Genomic DNA, 22,273 nt, shown 5'->3' with positions numbered 1-22,273 from the left:
GAGTAGATCTCCGTTATTCCACAATGTCAATCAGTGCACACAAGGAAGAGGTTTTCTGAAAGTGAGGGAGGGTGAAGTAGACCCCGGGGCATCACGTCATTTTGTTAGAATGGAGCTTGTTCCAGTTCATTAGTTTTGAGTCTCACTCAATTTGTATGAAATGGTCTTTCTGAAAGTAATTATATTTTTAATGTAACAACACAAAAACGTGTTTATTCTATGTTACATATTGTTTAACCCAACAGTTATTTTTAAAATGAGAAATTATACAGATAATTATTATAATTATAAGAAGGCTGCACCAAAATAAAGACAGATTTGGCAGCAGGATATATAAGGCCAGCTGAGCTGAGGGGGCGGGATTCGAATTGCCTTCGCTCTGCGTCCGGGCCTCGCTCCTCGAGTAGCAGCAACCGCCAGCATGTGTTCCACGGCTCGGCCGGGGCCTGTCCTACTGGGACTTCGGGATGTAGCGATCGAGGCAGGGAGCCGCTGTTCCTGGGAGACCAGCAAAGTGGGCGGGAGACCGGTAAGAGACAGCGGCAGGCGGCAGGACCCGGGGGGGGACGCGGGGATTGGAGGCCGCGGTGTATCCATTTTTGCTGTCGCAGCGTTCCGAGGCACGTGACCAGACCCATTCATAAAAAGGGAGGGCTCAGAGGGCGGGGCTTAACTACATGACGCAACTTCTTAAAGGCTCCCTGCGCTACTATTGTACAGCGGGCCAGTGGCGCAATGGATAACGCGTCTGACTACGGATCAGAAGATTCCAGGTTCGACTCCTGGCTGGCTCGAACTTTTTAAACAAATAACTTCCACTAGAGGTCTATCTACAACAAGGTATCACAAATACTTTTACTGCTGAGGAAGAGTGCTAAGTTTAGAGTTAACCCATTGATGCTTTATGTCCTCTGTTTAAAACTTGTGGCTGATTGTAGTGATTGCATCCACAATCACAGGAGGATCCTTCAGGGGCTAAGCGTCATAGAGATATACAGCACAGAAACAGACCCTTCGGTCCAACTCGTCCATGCCCATCAGATTTCCCAACCTAATCTAGTCCCATTTGCCTGCCTTTGGCCCATATCCCTCCAAACTCTTCCGAGTCATATATCCATCCAGATGTCTTTTGAATGTTGTAATTGTACCAGCCTCCACCACTTCCTCTGACAGCTCATTCCATACACGCACCACCCTCTGTGTGAACAAGTTCCCCCTTTAGTCCCTCTTACATCTTCCCCCTCTCACCCTGAACCTATGCCCTCTAGTTCTGGACTCCTGCACCCTAGGGAAAAGACATTGTCTATTTATCCTATCCATGCCCCTCAATGGTTGAGAGGATGTTTCCCCTTGTGGGAGAGGCTGGGACTAGAGAGCAGAGTCTCAGAATTTAAGATGCTAATGTAAAACTGAAATGAAGAGGAATTACTTCTGTGGGTTGAGCATCTTTGAAGCTCTTTGCCACAGAGAGTTGTGCGGACAGAGTTCATGTGTTTATTTAAGGCTAAGATCAATTCTTGATCAGAATGGGAAATTAAGGGTTGCGGAGAGAGGGCAGGAAAGTGGATTTGAGGAATTCTGGATCAGCCATGACCCAACTGAATGGTGGAGGAGGCTTGAGGGATCAACTGTGCTGATAATGGAATTGTTACAGTACAGGTGGAGGCTTTTTGGTTCTTTTTGGTTCTTCCTGTTTGGACCAGCTCCGCCATTGAGCAATTCGGTGTGTGGCATCTCCATGTAATCCTTTTTCAAAGAATGATCAAGTTCCCTTTTACATTTCTGGATTCAGTCTGCCTGCTGGCGGTGTGTACCAAACCCTCTCCGTTGGCTGCATCCAAAAGTTCTTATCTCACTGTAACTTTTGCCAATTGCTTCAAATCTTTTCTGAAGAAGAGTCATATTTGATTTGAAACATTAACTCTGTTTCTCTCTGCACCGACACTGCCAGGCCTGCTGCATTTCTCCAGCACTTTGTTTTTATTTCAGATTTCCAACATCTGTGGTATTTTGTTTTTACTTCTAAATCTGTGTTCTCTTGTTCTCAATCCTTTCACAAGGAGGTACAGTTTCTCCTCAAATGACTCTCTCCAGACTCCCACCACCCCATGATCTAAACACTTTAATCAGACTTCCTCTCTGCCTTCTCTTTTTGAAGGAAAACAGTCTCAAGTTTTCCAAACTAAGTTCATAGAATCGGGTAGTACAGAAGAGGCCTTTCGGCCCATTGAGTCTGTGCCACCAAAGATATGCTACTCCCTAAACTAGTTGCACTTTCCAGCACAAGGTCCATAGCCTTGAATGTTATGACATTTCAAGTGTCCATCTAAGTCCCTTATAGAAGTTTGGGAGAAAGGGAGGATTGCAGATGCTGGAGATCAGAGTCGAAGAGAGTGGTGCTGGGAAAGCACAGCCGGTCAGGCAGCATCCGAGGAGCAGGAGAGTTGACGTTTTGAGGCATTCAGGATGCTGCCTGACCAGCTGTGCTTTTCCAACTCCCTTTATAAAAGTTTGTAAGATTTCCCACCTCAGCCGTCCCCCTCAGGCAGCACATTCCAAATTCCCACCACTCTCTAGACCCCTTTTTAATTGCAAAAATAAACTTTATTTATAAAAAAAATCATCTGTAAGTACACTCAAAAGTTTGAATTCAGTTCTGTATAGTCTTTGCAGGAAAAAAAAACAAACATTGAAATTTTGATATTTTTCAGAAGTTCCCTGCAGTTGCAAAAACAAAGGCATTTTCTATTCATGCGGGAAATGATTTATGTTCACTTTGAGGCACCAGGAGAGTCCAATTACTGAACAAACCTTCGTTATACTTCAGTAGGAAGACCTCAGACAGTGGTTTTTCCCCACTGTATCTGCTGGCAGCTGCTCTGAGCTTTAGTGTGTCCATCACATGTAGCCCTGGACCTTGGAGTGTATCTGGGTTAGAGTGGTGCTGGAAAAGCACAGCAGGTCAGGCAGCATCCAAGGAGCAGGAAAATAGACGCTTCGGACAAAAGCCCTTCATCAGGAATAGAGGATATCAGTCTGTAACACCGGCTCAGGGTTAACTCCTTGCTCTGTAACACCAACAAGTTCCGGGCAGACCAAACAGCGTCTTTCACTGAGCTGATGGTCCGCCCGGTGCAGTCGATGTTTGTCTCGGTGCGTCCCGGGGAACAGAAGGTAGAGCACAGAGTCCCGCGTCACAGAGCTGCTCAGGATGAACCTCAACACAACCCACTGCATCTTCCCCCAGGCTTCCTTTACAAAGGCACATCTCACCCCCCCCCCAAAGTGGCTCTGAAGGCAGCGTGCGATGGTGCAGGGAGTGCAGTGTATATGAAGGGTCTCCCAGGTAGTGCCTTTCTCACCACCTGCCGAATGATGTCTTGGTGCTTGTTAGAAAGTTCTGGTGATGAGGCATCTCTGCCAAATGACTTTGACAGTCTGCTCAGGGAACAACCCATCAGCATCCACCCTCTCCTATTCCCACAGGGTCTCCAGGATGCTATGTACTGACCATTTCCTGATGGACCGGTGGTCAACGGTGTTCTCCTTTGTAAGCTTCGAGGAGCCAGTGATACCCAAATGGTCCAACTATTTGGAGTGTTCTGTGGCACAAAGGCCAATCCCATCCTTTGCAACACTGGGGACAGGTAGAACGTCAGGATGAAGTGACGTTTGGTGTTTGTGTACCGAGGGTCTACACACAGCTCAATGCAGCCACACATAAAGGGCGCCATCAGGATGAGGGCAGCATTGGGTACACCCTAAACTCACCCCCCCCCCCTCCCAACACCAATCCAGAGTTTATGTACATGGTGTCCACATGAACACAGTCCATCCTAGACCTCCAAATGAAATGGAAGGTGGCTCAGGGAATGGCCAGACCTGCACCACATACAGCAACACCAACACTACCTCACAGCGGATGACCAGACTTTTACCTGCAATGGAGAGAGAGCAATACACTCAAAAGCCCAGTTTCTGCATCACTTTGGCGATAGGCTCCTCCCAAATTTTTGTACACACCCTGGCCCCTTGAAACCATATTCCCAGCACCTCCAAATAGTCTGTCCTGGAGACGGTAAGGACTGCTGATGCGGAAGTCAACGAGTATGGTGCTGGAAAAGCACAGCCGGTCAGGCAGCATCTGAGGAGCAGGAGAGTCAACATTTTGAGCCGAAACCTTTTTGTCAGGACCTGCCCTGACAGTGACGGGGATAAAGGATTGGTCAGCCCAGGTTATGCAGAGCCCATTGCTGTTGTAAAGAACTAGTCTACCACAATAGGCTGAATAGTCTCCGTGTTGGACATGAACTGTTCAGCTTGTTTAAAAACCCTGTCTCTGCACAGCTCTCTGTGAGGACTTACTAACCTACATTCTGGTTGGCCTGGGTGGGGTGAGATTCACTTCAGTTTCGTTTATGGGTTGTATGCTCCATCTCTAATTGGCTCTTAAGGTGATGAGCATTGACTGATACTTCCCACCATCTCCTGACTGGTTCCTCAAGATGCCAGTTATCCATGGGCCCACCTTAGTGTTACTTTGAGGAGAGGGTAGTTTGTAATCTCCTCCTGGCACCATGGTTTCGGGTGGGCTATGTGTGCTCTGGGCTCCCCACAGTTGATAATCCAAGCTCATTGTCCCACTGTTCACTGAAAGTGGTTTTAAACAGAAGATAAAGTGGAAAAGTTGCTAGTAACTTCAACACTATGTGAAACTAATCAAGAAGATCACAAAGTACTAATGCAAACAACTTATAAAAGTGAATAATAATTATAGTATGTGTATAAAGAGAGAGCCTTGTACATTCAGATAATACCTGGTCTTGAGGAATCAAGTTCTAAAGGATTACACAGTAGCAAATTAAAAAACACATTGTTACAAAGTTAACTATAAAACAAAGATTATGTTTAGTCAAATGTAATTATTTCTCACCTAAGACATTACAAATGGAAACAAAGCCAATGGAGAGCACGCTAGAACACTCCTTCCTGCAGTAACTCCCTCCTAACCTTCCTCTTGTGATCACAGAGTTCTGGTCACTAATAGGTTTTCAAAGTTTGTGAGAAGATTTGTAGCTCGGGTGCTCGTTGTTGTGGTTCTGTTCGCCGAGCTGGGGATTTGTGTTGCAGACGTTTCGTTCCCTGTCTAGGTGACACCCTCAGTGCTTGGGAGCCTCCTGGGAAGCGCTTCTGTGATCTTTCCTCCGGCATTTGTAGTGGTTTGTATCTGCCGCTTCCAGTTGTCAGTTCCATCTGGACAGGGGACGAAACGTCTGCAACACAAATTCCTAGCTCAGTGAACAGAACCACAACTAATAGGTTTTCAATTATCTCAGAATTTAAACTAGGATTATGCAGCCTTAAATTGCAAGTTCCCCCCACCCACCCTGATTATAATCACCATTAGGTAAAAGATACAAAAGCTTAAACACACGTACCAACAGCTTCTTCCCCACTGTTATTAGACTTCAGAATGGACCTCCAGAGGTTCAAATCTAATGTTGATCTCACTGTTTGTAACTACCTTTCCTGCAGCTGTAACCTTGTATTCCTCACTCCGTTCTGTTACCGTATAATCTTTGTGTTATAATCTTTGTCTGGACTTCACACAAAACAAAACTTTTCATTGTACCTGACACTAATAAATCAAATCAAGATGGAAATAACTAAACCCAGGTGTGTCAACATGAACACAACGGTGGTGGCCCAACATTTCAACTCCCCCTCCCACTCTGCTGAGGACATGGAGGTCCTGGGCCTCCTTCACCGCCGCTCCCTCACCACCAGACGCCTGGAGGAAGAACGCCTCATCTTCCACCTCGGAACACTTCAACCCCAGGGCATCAATGTGGACTTCAACAGTTTCCTCATTTCCCCTTCCCCCACCTCACTCTAGTTCCAAACTTCCAGCTCAGCACTGTCCCCATGACTTGTCCGGACTTGTCCGACCTGCCTAGCCCCTTTACCACTTATCCACTCCACCCTCTCCTCCCTGACCTATCACCTTCATCCCCTCCCCACTCACCCATTGTACTCTATGCTACTTCCCCCCACCCCCCACCCTTTATTCCTGATGAAGGCCGTTTGCCCGAAACGTTGATTTCGCTGCACTTTGGATGCTGCCTGAACTGCTGTGCTCTTCCAGCACCACTGATCCAGAGTGTGTTACCTTCAGTCTGGGTTGAGCAATGGCCAGTAGTATCATTGCTAGACTGTTTATCCAAAAAAAGGTAATGCTCTAAAACAAAAAAAAACAGAAATTGCTGGAGAAACTCAGCAGGTCTGGCAGCAGTTGTGGAGAGAGAAAGTTAATGTTTCAAGTCCAATGACCCTTCAGAACTCAAGAACAGGTTTGAATCTGTTGAGGGAGATGGTGGAATCTGAATTCCATAAAAATCTGGGATTGAGAGTCTAACGATGACCATGAATCCATTGCTCATTGTTGGAAAAACCCATGGTTTACAAATGCCTTTCAGGGAAGGAATCTGCCGTCTTTACTTGGTCTGACCTACACGTGACTCCAGACCCACAGCTGTGTGGTTGACTCTTAACTGCCCTCTGAGATGGACAGTGAATACTAGACTAGACTAGACAGTGACACACTCCTGCTGTGAATTAACAAATTCTATTTAAAATCTGAGTACATTCTTTTGTGAACTGAAGCAGAGCCACCTCGGTGTGAAATTACAAAGATCGACATTGGTTACAGTGAAGCAGAGTAACAGTTTGAATGAATCCATGAATGCACTATGTGTGATTAGAACTAAACTCTAGCTCTGACAAAACGACCACATGATTGTGATGAGATCAATTGTTTATCTCATTTATTGATTAACTACAGAACATTAATGGCTACACCTTTAAAAGAAGTTTTGTTGGTTGTAAAATACTTTTTAGATTAGATTACTTAGTGTAGAAACAGGCCCTTCGGCCCAACAAGTCCACACCAACCCACCGAAGCACAACCCACCCATACCCCTATATTTACCCCTTACCTAACACTATGGGCAATTTAGCATGGCCAATTCACCTGACCCACACATCTTCGGACTGTGGGATGAAACTAGAGCACCCGGAGGAAACCCACGCAGACATGGGGAGAACGTGCAAACTCCACAGTCAGTCGCCTGAGTCGGGAATTGAACCCGGGTCTCTGGCACTGTGAGGCAGCAGTGCTAACCACTGTGCCGCCCACTTTGGGTCATCCTGAAGATGTGAAAGATGTTATAAAAGTGCAAATTATTTAATATGTAGATAAGTAATACACTTGTATTCATTGATCAGATCTAACTATTAGATTGACTCTTCACTACCAATCTGTGTAGAAACAACAACCTGCATTTATGAAGCACCTTTAACAGTAAAATATTCCAAAACATTTCACAGGAACGTTATCAGAAATTGTTTGGGTGCCTCGGTGGTTAGCATTACCTCACAGCAGCAGGGACCCAGGTTTGATTCCACCCTTGGGTGACTGTGCAAACTCCACACACACATTCTCTGTCTCTGTGGTTTCCTCCCACAGTCCAAAGGCGTGTAGGTTAGGTGAATTGGCCATGGGGAAATTGAGAGTTTTGGGTTGAAGGGATTAAAAGATAAATCACTCTCTGATTCTAAGGAAGCTGTTTGGTCCATGAAGTCTATCCTTGATCCCTCAACCCATTTGGTCCCACTCCCCCACTCAATCCCTGGGGCCCTACAAGGTTCTCCCCTTTCAGTCCCCATCATTCACCATGATCCCAAGTTGTGTGTCACCTGTAAGTTTGGACACTAGGAGATGCTCACCTCCATCTATCAGATTACTGTGTCTCCCTTGCTCTGATCTGAAAAGCAAGCCGTCACTGCTCTCCATTCCATTGTACTCCAAATCCTTGCTGCTCCTGCTCTTTTTTTTATATAGATATTTTTATTGGAAATTTAACATTTTGACAAATTTACAAAAATAAGCAGAATTTTCAAGCACAAACATTAATATAAAAATAGATCTTAAATATATAATCATCAAAATTCAACTAATCCACAATCATCCAGAGTGTATAGTTGAGTCGCTTACATCCTTCAAATAAGAGAAAATGTTCTCTAATACACTCATAACAGTATGATAAAAAGGAAGCTATTTCCAAACAATAAGAACAAAAAAAATTAAACATGTTTGAATGGAGATCTTCCCCCTTGTTCTCAGGGGGCCTTACTACCTTTCTAACGTTCCACCATATCCTCTCCCAAACAGTGTCCCACCCTCGACCCGAGCGCTCCTTAATAGGATTTTCCTGCTCTTTTTTAATGGGATCCACTGGATCGACAACTCTCACAGGGACATGTTTATCTCACGACGGGGCCATGCTAATGAGGAACCAGCTACAGTGGAACTGAATCGAGGGGCTGAGTGACGTCCTCTGGTCAGCTGTTTTAATCCTTACAGTGATATCATCTTTGTCTCTCTCCCTCACCCTATCTTTCTCTCTCTCTCAGGACTGTGTCCCTGGCATTACCATGCAGTATCCTCACTGTCCACGCTGCAGTGATCCCCTTATTCAGGTTGTCCAGGTGTATTGTCCCCTGGAGGGCTCGGCCTACCACCGGACCATCAATGTGTTGGCTTGTCTCCGACCGGAGTGCTGTGGGCGCTCAGACAGGTACGCTCCCCTCTGCTGTGGGCACTGGAGAAATTGACCATTCGGAAATGTTGCATTCACTTGTTTTAAAACAAATGTGTTAACTTTTGCAGGCCATTCTGCCCAACTAGTCCATGCTGGTGTTAATACTTGATCACTTCCCAACCACTCCATCCCAGTCTGTCATCATCTTACTCCTTTCTCCTGTTAACCTATCAGGACCATTTACCACCCTCCCCCCCTCCACCCCCACCCGCACCCCCACCCCCACTCCTGCCCAAGCACTCCCTGACAACCTGATTGGCTGGAGTTGAGCGAATCAGGGGGATTTGTTCCAGAGCTTGAAACAACAAGATACAGATAGATCTTTAAAAACCTTTAATGAGACATGGGGGTTGCTGGCTGGGCCCAGCATTTATTACACATCCCTAGTTGCCTCTTGAGAAGGTGGGGGTGAGTTGCCTTCTTGAACTGTTGCAGTCCATGTGCTGTAGGTAGATCCACAATGTCCCGTAGGGAAGGAATTCCAGGATTTTGACCCAGAGACACTGAAGGAACGGTGATATATTTCCAAGTCAGGATGGTGAGTGGCTTGGAGGGGAACTTGCAGGGGGTGGTGTTCCCATGTACCTGCTGTCTTGTCCTTCTGGATGGAAGTGGTTGTGGGTTTGGAAGGTGCTGTCAGAGGATTTTTGGTGAGTTTCTGCGGTGCATCCTGTAGGTAGCAGCTGCAGTGTGTATGGAGCATCAGTGGTGGAGGGAGTGGGGGCTTGTGGATGTAGTGCCAACCAACTTGGCTGTTTTGTCCTGGACAGGCTTTGGGGAGACAGGAGGGGAGTTACTTGCCGCATTATACCTAATCTCTGACCTGGTCTTGTAGCCACTGGGTTTATGTGGTGAGTAAATCTTTAATGTCTTATTGCTGTTCATTTCAGGCCAGAGGAATAAACCAGGAAAATCCAGGCAGGCAATCAGGCCACAATGGGGATGTTGCTGAGAACCGTTCTCCGGGATAAAATAAACTGTTGTTTGGAAAAGGGTCAGTTAATCCAGGAGAGTCCGGATGGATCTGTTGGAGAGAAATTGTCTGACTTACTTGATTTTAATTCTTTGAAGTTAGAGAGTTTGGGCAGTAGCTACTATCCAGAAGGAAATCAGCAAAATGCCAAACAGAGGGTGCATTGGATTTTAGGGGGGGAGGTGGGGGAGGGGGCAGGGATGAGATGGATTTCGAGGTATCTGTGACAGGGAGAGAGCCCCGTGTTTAATGGTCAGGCCACACTGATTGTACAGCACTGTCCCACTCTCTCTGTCTTTCACCATTAATTCTGTGAGGGTTTGTTCAATTTCTGATTTTTATTTTACTCCATTCCAACCCCCACTGTTTCATGTAGTAATTTTCAGAATCACTGAATTGTTACAGTGCAGCAGGAGACCATTTGGCCCATCATGCCCATACCAGCTCTTCAATCAGGCATCATTACCCCGTGCCAACCTCTGGCCTTTGCCCCAGAGCCCTGCCTGCCATTTTAACCCAAATCACCATCTAACCTGCCTGCCCCACGTTTCCAGGCTGTGCATCACATACCCTCACTCCCCACTGGGTCAGATAGGATTTTCTCACATCACCCCATGTTCCACAACTTGTTACTGAGGCTTCGGGATCCGTCTGGAATCCTGTTAATCCGAGTCAGGCTCCAGTCTCAGGGATGTGAGGAGGGTTTGGTGATAGACTGAGTGAGGGAGGAGTTGAACATTGGGGAGGGGTTTGGTGACAGTGGGGGGGTGTGAATGTTAGGGAGGGGTTTGGTGACAGTGGGAGGGTGTTGAATGTTAGGGAGGGGTTTGGTGACAGTGGGGAGGGTGTTGAATGTTAGGGAGGGGTTTGGTGACAGTGGGGAGGGTGTTGAATGTTAGGGAGGGGTTTGGTGACAGTGGGAGGGTGTTGAATGTTAGGGAGGGATTCGGTGACAGTGGGGGGGTGTGAATGTTAGGGAGGGATTCGGTGACAGTGGGGGTGTGTGAATGTTAGGGAGGGGTTCGGTGACAGTGAGGGGGGATGGGGGTGAATGTTAGGGAGGGGTTTGGTGACCAATTGAGTGATGGGGGGTTGACAGAGTAAACGAGGAGGGGGGGGTGAGTATTGGGGAGGGGTTTGACAGACTGATTGAGTGAAGTGGTGGGGGTGCGGGTGAACATCCTGGACGATGCTAATGGTCTCACCGTTTGTTCTCCAGCTGGAAGGTGCTGCGCTCCGAATGCCTAGGGACCCCTCCCAATCAGGAAACTACAGCAAAGGTGAGAGTCTCGCTCGGTCCCCATGTCACTCGGTCCCAGTGTCCCTCCGTCCCTCCTGTCCCGATGGTTAGCTCTGGCTCATTGAGGAGCACGCTCACTCTGTCTCAGAAATTTGTTTACAAATCCAGGGCTGACTCTGCAGTGCAGCGGGGAGGGAGGGTGGGAGGGTCAGTGGGGAGGGTGGGAGGGTCAGTGGGGAGGGTGGGAGGGTCAGTGGGGAGGGAGGGAGGGTGGGTCAGCGGTGAGGGAGCATGGTGTTGTTTGAGGGTTGGTGCTTAGGGAGCACCGTGTATCTCCATCACGGTGGAGGCAGGAAGGATGTGAGTTGCCTGGAGCTTGGGGCTGGTGTCAGATGGTGGGACCTGGGGGATTAGAGAGGCTGAAGGATACCGAGAAGGAAAGATAAACGTTTGAAGTTGTTTCGGTTTCAGTCAAATCAATTTAATAATATTTATTCAGTATTTTACCATTTCTGTAATTTACTCTGTAATCCAAGATGGCGCCAGAGCACGGTGTTGTCACTTGTCTTCAGCTCCAGTGAAGATGTTAAATTGCAATCTAACCCCACCGTGCCCCCATGGGCTGGGGGAAGGGGCTTCTGTGTTCTGGATTGTGTGATGGTCGATATCAACAAGTTCTCATTACAATCTATTGTTATTGTTTCTGTAGAAGATGGTCCCGGTTCCTGTGACCGTGAAGGATTGGTGTCCCGAGGCTGATGACTGGGGAATGGAGGAACCCTGGGGGTCCAGCACTGAGGGAGTAGTGCAGACCCCAGCCCCCGACTCCGAACGAGAGGTGATGGAGCAGACATCCCGACTGGAGGCCCTCCTGCTGGAGGGAGCGGAGGGCCAGGGGCTGGTCTCTCAAAGCACAGTGCCAGAATTCCAGCCGTTCTATATCAGCGTGATGGAGGAGGAAGATTCCCATTCCCAAAGCAGCTTCAAGCACGAGGAGGAGCTTCTAGCAGAGTACCAGAGGAGGGAGGGTGTGTGTGTGGAGCAGCTGCCTCTCTCCAGGTGAGAGACTCTCTCTGGAGGGACCAGGATCAGGGGCCAGTGACAAACCTGGAACATCCGATCCTCACTCCCCGCCCTCCACCCACTGCTGGCAATAGCCGAGGTACACGGGAAAGAGGGAAGAAACACTCATCATGGGCTGGTTACAGTGCAGAAGGAGGCCATTTGGCCCACTGTTCCTGTATTGTCCCTCTCTGAGCATTTTGATTTGGTGCCAAACTCCAGTATTTCCCAGAACACTGCACATTGTTTCTCGTTAATTCCCCGTGCAGTGCACTGGAACATGCCCCTATCCAGAACCGAGCTACTCACGGAGTGAATGGCAAACTCCAGTCTTTCACAAAACACGGTGCCTCCTGGTTCTCACTCAGAAAACAATCTCAAACGATTTACTCTTGACATCCACCAATACCGTTTATCCATTTTTGGATAAAACTATATCCGTTATCCAAAGATTTCCAATCACTATCCTGTAATCTGGGTTCAATACAGGTCATCCATCTATAATTATTTCTCCCTTGTACTCTGCCCAGCTCATTCTGTTTTGAAAACCTCTCTCAAATCACCCTCTCAAAAGCGAACAATCCCAACTCCTTCAACCTGTCCTCATCGCTTTCGCTCTCATCGCCAGAACCATTCCTGTAAACTCTTTCCACACTCTCTCCAATGTGTTCACATCCTTCCCAAAGTGTGCTCCCCGGAACAGTACCCAATATTCCAGTTGAGCTCGAAGCAATGTCCTGTACAGATTCAGCATCGCCTGCTCCCTCTTGTTATGGCCCTGTTAATGAAGCCTGGAAAACTCTCTGCAGAATGTAGAAAGTAATGGAAGAATCGAGTGGGAGAAGATAACTTGACTACTTCCTGTTCCTGTCCAACAGGCTGGAGAAGGGGCTGAATGGCCTCCTCCTGTTGATACCTCACCTGAGGACATGTTTGGGATCCTCACATGGTCCTGGAGAGTTGCCCAGTCATGTGCCATGCCCAGCTGGTTGTGGGACAGAGGGCTACAACAAGAAGTCCTGGCAACATCTGTGTAGAGAAATCAGTGAGTGTTTTGGGTCGAGTGACCCTTTTATTTTCAGGAGTTCTGACGTAGGGTCACCTGATCTTAACTTTGATTTCTGTCCAAAGACGCTGCCAGACCTGTTGAGCTTTTCCAGCAACTTCTGTTTTTGTTTCTGATTTACAGCATCCGCAGATGTTTTGGTTTTTTCATCCAGACGATGATGGAATGACCCCCTGGGATTGTGAACTGTGGAAAACGTATGTAACATTGTTGTTCCTCCCTCTCAGCTGTGACGGTGAAGGAGCTCCAGAAACATATGAGAAGAGTCAAGTTCAACACGGAGACAGAATGTTCAACAAATTCATGAAACGCATTTCCAGCTGCCCTCAACAGATTTTAAGGTGAGGTGTCCCAGGGAACCCCCAACTGGACTTTTTAAACCGCGTCAGTCAATCCCCTGGAGCCCTGGGCTTTCCTGGTGGGGTTAGAGGATGGGAGATCTTTCAACCAATAAACATATAAATACCCCAACCATTATTTTTTGATGAGATTTGTTTTATGGTTACATCCTGGAAATCTGGGCTACAGAGGGATAGAGTTGTTGAGCACATAGGAATCTGGTGCATGGGAATATTCTCGAAACAAACAGAGGAATTGGGAAGTGCAAAGCTAAAGACCTAGTGTACCACCAGTGGTGGGCGGGCATCACTACAGTGTGACCTGTTTACATTCATCACTTCTATTCTGAACATGACACAGCCATCTATATGACAGACACAAACAACAGGAACCTGGAGTGAGACTTCAGGCGCTAAAGTTCACAATATGCCCTCTGATACATGATACACTGACCACAATACACAAGGACTGAAGAACTTTAACACACTCTCCTACTGCACATGGCTGAGACATTAGGTTTCCCACCACAGTATTTGTGTTCTAACACTCTGACACAACCCAAATTTAGAAAGAAAGGATCTGCATTTACATAGTGCCCTTACTGATCACAGGGCATTCCAAAGCACTTTGCAGCCAATGAGAGAGTTGATGAAGTGGAGCTTGGTGGGTGGGAGTGAACTGACCGTTTCCAAGTTCCCCTCCTTCACTCTTTGACACGAGGTTAGAATGTGCTGAGGGTGTTGCTATTCCTATCATGTAGCTGTCAGACTGTTTTCAGTTCAGAAATGCATCAGCCAGGATTCTGTAGTTAACAAACGATAACTAGTTTACTACAAACCAAATTTAGTTAAGCATCATGGCAGAGTTTATTAACAAAGGGTTTCAACTCTACAAATATAAATATTGTTTGTACTCTAATATCTAGAAGCAGCATGAGGCAAACATGGGAAACAGGTTGACCCTGTCTAAACACTAGAGAGTGCATCAAATAGCAAGTGTAATCAAAACAGTGCCTCCCGCCACCTCTAAATGCCCGTGATACGGTGGGTCATCAAACTTTGTCAGAAGAGATTTCAATTTTCTCTCTCAAAATTATGAAGACCTAGCTTTGGACTGCCCTCAGAAGCCCCGTGTCACAGACTCCCTGAGCAATTCCTCAGCTTCTGGTAGTTTGTTCCCCTTTATTTATTCCTCAACTAATGCTACAGAGACAGATTATCCAATCATTTACACACTTTGTGGGATCTTACAGTGCATAAATTGTCAGCCATAATTCACACAGTTAAGGGGAGGCAATAGCCAACTAGTATCATTGCTAGACTATTAGTCCAGAAATTCTGCTAACGTTCTGGGCTCCAGGGTTCAAATGGCACAGGTTGGAATTTGAATTAAGAGTCTAATGATGACCATGAAACTTTTGTCAATTGTCAGGAATACCCATCTGGGTCACTAATGTCCTTTAGGGAAGGAAAGTGCCATCCTACCAGGTCTGGCCTACATGTAACTCCAGACCCACAGCAATGCGGTTGACTCTTAACTGCCCTCCAGGCAATTAGGGATGGGCAATAAATGCTGACTAGCCAGAGATGTACTCATCCCATGAATAAATAAATCAAAAAGTTCCAGAGTGCCAACTATAACAAAATTTACTTGTCCTTTATAACAATTTGTACTATATAAAGCAGCCATCTGTGAGTACATCCCTGAACCACTGCTTTCAATGCAGAGTTACACTCCTGGCTGTTGAGCAGTAAGAGTGGGGTTTATTCCATGGGTTTCAGTCAGACCCTCCGAACAGGCCAACGGTGACAGCAGCACACCAGTTAGAGCCAACAGGGGGCTGACTCAAAGCAGTGGCTTCATGCAATGTCAGTGCCGTTAACAGACTCCAACCAGTTAGGGCTCAGGGTATCTGAGCCATAAGGAAGTCAGGGCAGCTGAGAGTGTGGTTGACGGAAACCCACTGTCAGGATTGACTTGCTGAAGCTGAGCAAAGCCGGGCCTTGGAGAAACTGGAGCCTGTGCCAGCTTGGGGAGGATAGCTGTCTGCAGGCAAGTTAGAATCGTGCCTGAACGAGCTGAGAGTCCAGGAAATGGGAAATAGCTGTGGGTCTGAGGTCACATGTGGGCCAGGCCAGGTAAGGATGGAGTTTCCTTTCCTAAAGGATATTAGTGACCCAGATGAGATTTTTCCAAACAATTGTCAATAGTTTCGTGGTCATTAGACTCTTAATTCCTGATTTTTATTTCTTTAGATTTAATTCAAATTTCACCCTCTGCCATTTGACCCTGGTCACCAGAACATGAGCTGAGTTTCTGGATTAATACTCTAGCGATGATACCACTAAGCTATTGCTTCCCCATAACTATATGAATCATGGCTGCCAATTTGTGAACAGTCAGATCCCAAAAAGTGTGAAAGTCTGTCGCTAATATTGCTAATTGAGGAATAAATATTGGCGAGGTCGGGGTCAGGAATTCCCATCTCCACTTCATACTAGCGGCTGTATGGGGTTTACACGGCAGGTAGGAAGGGCCAAGCTTTAACCTCGCCCTATATTTGTTAACTCGGAGAGTGAAGCAGTCCTTCCAAACTACCCCAGAGAGTCAGCCGAGAGCTTTGTCCTTCAGACTCCAGCCTACTGAGTGTAAGCCAGGGATATTGGCCTCTCAGTTGGAGCTGCTGCTGATTGATTAACTACACGAAGGTCCTGTTCAGAGAATGAGTAGCAGAGTCTGAGCTGAGGACATCACCATTTGCCTCTTAGTGGAAGGAGATGCTTTCCCTCACTGTTATCTCCGGCTATTCCAACCCTCCCTGCACTAAGCTGTCATCATCAGCCCAATCCAAACGTTGCTACCCCTCTCCTGACTCTCACCAAGATGTTCTCACCCCCCCACCCCCTTCCCAATGCTCAGAGTTTTTGGACCCTGGTCCTGCAATGCATCCATGTTAAAATTCTCCTCCTTTTTCAAATCCTTCCAGTGCCTCTGCCCACCCCTCTCCCCTTCTTCCAGTGGATCTCTGCACTCCTCCAGCATTCCCACTTCCCATTGCTTTGCCATTAGCGGCTGGGCTTTTATGTTCTGGAAGTCCGTCCCCAAACTCCACCTCAAACTGTTGCTTTAAGGTGTTTCTTCAAAGCTACCCCTCAGAGGGAGCATAGATCATCTTCGCTAATTCCTACTCACATGGTTCAGGGACAAATTTGGTTTGATCTATACTTCTGTGAAGCACCTTGGGGAGATTCAATGATGGTAGGTGCTATATAAATGCCAGTTGCTGTGGGTCTGAATTACTGCCATGGCATTATATTGGTTTGTCAGTGCATGGTGATCTAACACTTCTGTTTGATTTGTGTGGAAATTGTGCCTCAGGTATTGCTGGAATGGGAGCCCATTACTGCTGTCCCCACTGAGAATGGAGTCAGCAGCCTCTGTGTGTGAGCTCTGTACCAGTCCCAGGGTGTTTGAGTTCCAGCTGATGCCTGCTCTGGTTAACATGCTGAAAGGTTCCAGCAGCCAAGGTAGGTGCTAGGACCTGGGGGATTGGTGCCTGAACACAATGGTTACTGAGGATGACCCTTGATTGTCTTGTTCTGTTTATAATGTACATGAAGACACACTAAAAAAAGTCTTACATTTGGATAGCCCTTTCCCATCTCCATTCTGCCCTTATAATGATTGGATTGTTTATTGGGCGGCACGGTGGTTAGCACTGCTGCCTCACAGCACCAGAGACCCGGGTTCAATTCCCGCCTTAGGCGACTGACTGTGTGGAGTTTGCACATTCTCCCTGTGTCTGTGTGGGTTTCCTCCCACAGTCAAAAAATGTGCAGGTCAGGTGAATTGGCCATGCTAAATTGCCCGTAGTGTTAGGTGAAGGGGTAAATGTAGGGGAATGGGTCTGCTCTTCAGAGGGTCGGTGTGGACTTGTTGGGCCGAAGTGCCTGATTCCACACTCTTAAATACTAGACAGTAGATGCAGGAGTAGGCCATTCTGCCCTTCGAGCCTGCATCACCATTCATTATGATCATGGCTAATCATCCTTAATCAGTATCCTGTTCCTGCCTTATCTCCATAACCCTTGATTCCACCATCCTTGAGGGCTCTATCCAACTCTTTCTTGAATGAATCCAGAGACTGGGCCTCCACTGCCCTCTGGGGCAGAGCATTCCACACAGCCACCACTCTCTGGGTGAAGAAGTTTCTCCTCATCTCTGTCCTAAATGGTCTACCCCGTATTTTTATGCTGTGTCCTCTGGTTCGGCACTCGCCCATCAGCGGAAACATGTTTCCTGCCTCCAGAGTGTCCAATCCTTTAATTATCTTTTATGTCTCAATCAGGATCACAATCTCATGCATTGTTGTAATATCAGAAACAGTAATGAGATCATTGGGTCATAAGATGCATGAGTAGGCCATTCAGCCCCTCGAATCTGCTCTGCAAGTCCATAATGTAATACTTTACCTGAGTTGTTCCCTTAACTCCACTCCTGTGCCTGGCCCTCACCTCGGACTGATAGTGAGTTTCAGGGGTATCACACTTGTACAAGTCAAGCTTTTGAAAGTGAATAGAGAATGACAGGAGAAGGCCATTCTGTGCTCTACCCTGTGATAGCTCCCTGTAATGATTTTCTGCTGCTGTTTTGTGGGTGAGATTCAAACCAAAGAGCTGCCTGCCCTGGGATCAATGTAAAAGTTCCTGTCGATACTGAAAGGCAGTATTTTGAAGGAATACATATCCTCCTTTCACCCCCCACCTCCCCCTCCCCCACCCCACCCCCCAACCCATCCCAGCTCCAGGACAATATCCTGCAACCACCATCACTATAAGCAGCTGATCTGTTGTTTGTGGGAGCTTGTTGTGCACAATTCTGTTGCTGAGTTTCTGACAACAGTGACAATATTTCCAAACCACACCATTGTCTGTCATTTGGACTGAGGTTATGCCTGGCGCTAGAGAAATGTAGTCCTTCACTCTGTGTCACAGGTTTAGAGAGGTTTCTGAATTGTGACTGAGATGATGTTTTCCTTCATGCTTAAAATCTTGCAGCTTCCCTCCTTTACTGTTTGATATTTAAGAAAATTAAATGTTTCAGAGAGGTTACATGAGGGCTGTGGTTGTGTACAATCTGTGATAGAGGCACATGATCCTGAGAGAGGTTGTAGCGATATTAAATTACAAAAAATGTTAAAATGTAGGAGTTAACAGTAGGCCATTCAGCCCATCAATGTGATCATTGGCGATCTGATTATCCTCCACCCCATGTTCGTGCCTTTACCTCTTAACCCTTGATTCCTTTACTGATTATGAACCTGTGCATTCACCGCTGAATGTACTGAATGACCCAGCCTCGACAGCCCACTATGATAAACAATTCCTCAGATTCACTCCCTTCAGTAGAAGTTCCTCCTCATCTTGGACTTATTTGGCTGATCCCTGTCATGACAGATCTATTCTGGCCGATTTCCCCCCCCACCTGCCCCATATTCTACACACCCTGACCCAGCATTCACCCAAACCCCAGCAGTTCCTAATATCGAGTTCTGTTTAACATGAACTGATCACTACCAGCTGCCAGTTTTCTCAAAATGAAAATGCTCCTCTTTGCTTTTAAATCCCTCCCTGGACACCTCCCCTCACCCCCTCTAATTATCCTCCAAACCGCAACTCCGATCCTCCCTCCTGATCCCAGATCAGTCCCTCCACTGATTGGCTGTACCTTCAGCTCTGGAAATCCCTCCCTAAAACTCACCATCAGTTTTTAAAATTCTGATTTATACTTGTGCTCATGACATGTCGCTGTGTTGTAGGTGATATACATCTAACTGTATAATATTGGTGAAGTTGTTACAGCGAGAGTTGCACTTCCACCAGTAGCCACTTGGTGACTCTTCTTCAAACAGACTCAGTTCAGGGGAGGTTCAGCTGTTTGAGAATTGATAGATAATTTTGAGAAATTGTTCTCAAATCACTGAGAAATGGGGCTATTCCAACCCTACCCTCCTTCATCTCCTCCTCCTTTCTTCTCATGTGTGCCCCCACCCTTTACCTCAATCAGAGTTTAGCTGTTTCCCATCTTCCAATCCTGAAAACTACACTTGGTCATCACTCCCAGGTATGCAAGAAAAGGGAAGTTCTCTACTGAACCCAAAGGGAAGGACCTGCTCACGGGCACTGTATCCACCCTGTACAAAGTGCTCAGGTTAATCTCCACCTTCTCTGGATCTGCGTTTACACTCACTGTCCAGTCAATTGGACTTAGAGCATCACACTTGTACAAGTCAAGCTTTTGAAAGTTAATAGAGAATGACAGTAGAATGCCACTCTGTGCTCTACCCGGTGATAGCTCCCTGCAATGGCTACTCTTGTCCACTCTGAGATCCAGTGCACACTCTCCAATCAGACACACTGGACACTGGTGGGTCATAAGATGATTTTCTGCTGCTATTTTTTGGGTGAGATTTAAGCCAAAGAGCTGCCTGTCCCGGGATCAATGTAAAAGATCCTGTCGATCCCGAAAGGCAATATTTTGAAGGAATGTGTCCTGCCCAGGTCCTGGACAACATCCTTCAACCAGCATCACTAAAAGCAGATGATCTACTCCTTACATTGCAGTTTGTGGGATAATTTGGCTGCTGAGTTTCTGATATCAGTGAAAATGTTTCCAAACCATATCATTGTCTGTCAAGTAGTTTGGACTAGTCTGATGTGCTGTAGTCACATTCACTTTCACACTAACATTTGGGCTTTAGGCGAGGAGTAGTGATGGGATGAAGGGTCTTGCTAATTATTAGATTAGATTACTTAGTGTGGAAACAGGCCCTTCGACCCAACAAGTCCACACCAACCCGCTGAAGCGCAACCAACCCATACCCCTACATTTACCCCTTTACCTAACACTACGGGCAGTTCAGCATGGCCAATGACTGTGGGAGGAAACCGGAGCACCTGGAGGAAACCCACGCAGACACAGGGAGAATGTGCAAACTCCACACAGTCAGTCGCCTGAGGCGGGAATTGAACCCAGGTCTCTGGCGCTGTGAGGCAGCAGTGCTAACCACTGTGCCACCATGCTGCACCATTTTTAGATAATTGGCCTATAAATTCCTACTTTATTTTCTCCTTTTTTGAAAAAAGGAGTCACATTAATGGTCATCCGCTCTAATGGAAACTGCCTGAAATCTAGTGAATTTGTTTTTCATTTTCCTTTATGCAGCAACTGTCTTACCAGCCACGCCTGTTACAACCGAATGTAAAGTTGGTCAGGCCACTCAACTTCTGCATCCAACAATGTACTCAGTAAATGGTCACATTGTCCATCGTCTTACCAGACCATGAGCTCCTCTCATCCGAGAGTCGACAGCTGCTGGAGGTTTAACCTGAGGGTCACAACGCCTCAGGCAAGGAGAGAGCCATAGAGTCATAGAGATGGGGTTGAGAGGGAGAGTCCTTCAGGGTAGCCTCAGCTAGTGCAGGAATTGAACCCACTCTGTTCACATCACTCTGCATTGACCACCCAGACAACTGACTGCCCCAGTCCCTGGTGATTATAATTTTTCTGAATTCCTCCCTCCTATTCCTGAATTTTTGGCAGCTTCTGGAATGTTATTTGTATCCTGTATAGTGAAGACTGATGGAAGATATCTGTTCAATTTACCTGCCATTTCCTCTTTTCATATTATTAATTCTCCAGACTCCTTTCGATCAAGTCAATGTTCACTTTGTTTACACTTTTTAAATAACTATTGAAACTCCTGCTATCTGTTCTATTTTTCTAACTAATTTTCTTTCATACTCTATTGTTTCCCTCCCTATTAATCTTTGGATTAAAACAGCACAAAATGAACAATTTTCTGACCTGTCATGCATCTTTGCAATTCCATCCTCCCTCTCCAGTTCACCCCTCCTATTGCTCCAATCATATCCATCCCTCTCCCAGGATGGGCTGAATGGCCTCCTGCTGGCCTGTAATGTATCCTTCTCGAGTTTGAGTCTGTCAGGAACATTTATTTTCATTAAAAATACAAAAAAATGATTCTTTTTGCAGAGCAGAGTGTGGAGTTTGGGACGGTGTTAATCTACACGTGTCAGAGGAGTTGCTGGAGTCCCACTAACCAGACACCCGTCGAGGAAAGTGCTTTTGTGCAGGCAGATCCGGACCAGCACTTCTTCAATAGACATTAATCATTAGTGATTTCGTTCAAAATAAAAGCAGTGTTTGATCTGAAACCTGGAGTCCTGCTATTGTTATGAAGTTGTGCTGGGAGCTTAGCTGCAATTCCACATTTGGGCACCAGGTGGATCTATAGCCTCCACCATGAGAAACACTTGCATTTCCATAGCACCTTGGACAACTTTTTGCAAGGTTTGTAGCTCAGGTTGAGGTTTAGGGTGTAGGTTTGCTCACTGAGCTGTAGGTTTGATATCCAGACGTTTCATTACCTGGCTAGGTAACATCATCAGTGGCGACCTCCAAGTGAAGCGAAGCTCTTGTCTCCTGCTTTCTATTTATATCTTTCTCCTGGATGGGGTTCCTGGGGTTTGCGGTGATGTCATTTCCTGTTCATTTTCTGAGGGGGGGGTTGATAGATGGTATCTAGATGTGTTTGTTTATGGCGTTGTGGTTGGAGTCCCAGGCCTCTAGGAATTCTCTGGCATGTCTTTGCTTAGCCTGTCCCAGGATAGATGTGTTGTCCCAGTCAAAATGGTGTTTTTTTTCATCTGTGTGTAGGGCTACGAGGGAGAGAGGGTCGTGTCTTTTTGTGACTAGCTGGTGTTCATGTATCCTGGTGGCTAACTTTCTTCCTGTTTGTCCTACGTTGTGTTTGTGGCAGTCCTTGCATGGAATTTTATAGATGACGTTGGTTTTGTCCATGGGTTATATACTAGGTCTTTTAAGTTTGTTAGTTTTTGTTTGAGAGTGTT

The 22,273-nt window shown here is 46.5% G+C and overlaps 1 protein-coding gene and 1 non-coding gene across 4 annotated transcripts; both read left to right on the top strand.

Annotated features, from left to right (window-relative positions):
- Positions 1-281: 281 nt before the first annotated feature.
- On the top strand, positions 282-21,577 carry pdcd2l (programmed cell death 2-like). 3 transcript variants are annotated; one of them, XM_060837557.1, is made up of 7 exons: positions 282-529; positions 8,473-8,636; positions 10,853-10,913; positions 11,583-11,932; positions 13,229-13,342; positions 16,719-16,867; positions 21,401-21,577. In XM_060837557.1, exons 1-7 carry the CDS (start codon positions 422-424, stop codon positions 21,460-21,462), a joined length of 1,008 nt encoding a protein of 335 aa, XP_060693540.1. In that variant the 5' UTR covers positions 282-421; the 3' UTR covers positions 21,463-21,577. The 3 variants fall into 3 exon arrangements, with proteins under 3 accessions (XP_060693540.1, XP_060693539.1, XP_060693541.1); XM_060837556.1 differs by having other exon boundaries at positions 283-529; positions 21,396-21,577; XM_060837558.1 differs by lacking the exon at positions 282-529 and adding an exon at positions 745-840 and having other exon boundaries at positions 21,396-21,577.
- trnar-acg (transfer RNA arginine (anticodon ACG)) lies at positions 722-794 on the top strand. Its single transcript has one exon. It is a non-coding gene; the product is annotated as a tRNA-Arg (tRNA).
- Positions 21,578-22,273: the final 696 nt, after the last annotated feature.

The sequence above is a fragment of the Hemiscyllium ocellatum genome, chromosome 17 (genome assembly GCF_020745735.1).
Source record: "Hemiscyllium ocellatum isolate sHemOce1 chromosome 17, sHemOce1.pat.X.cur, whole genome shotgun sequence".
Taxonomy (NCBI): domain Eukaryota; kingdom Metazoa; phylum Chordata; class Chondrichthyes; order Orectolobiformes; family Hemiscylliidae; genus Hemiscyllium; species Hemiscyllium ocellatum.
The sequence above is the reverse complement of the archived record's forward strand: the minus strand, read 5'-3'. Positions and strand labels throughout refer to the sequence as shown.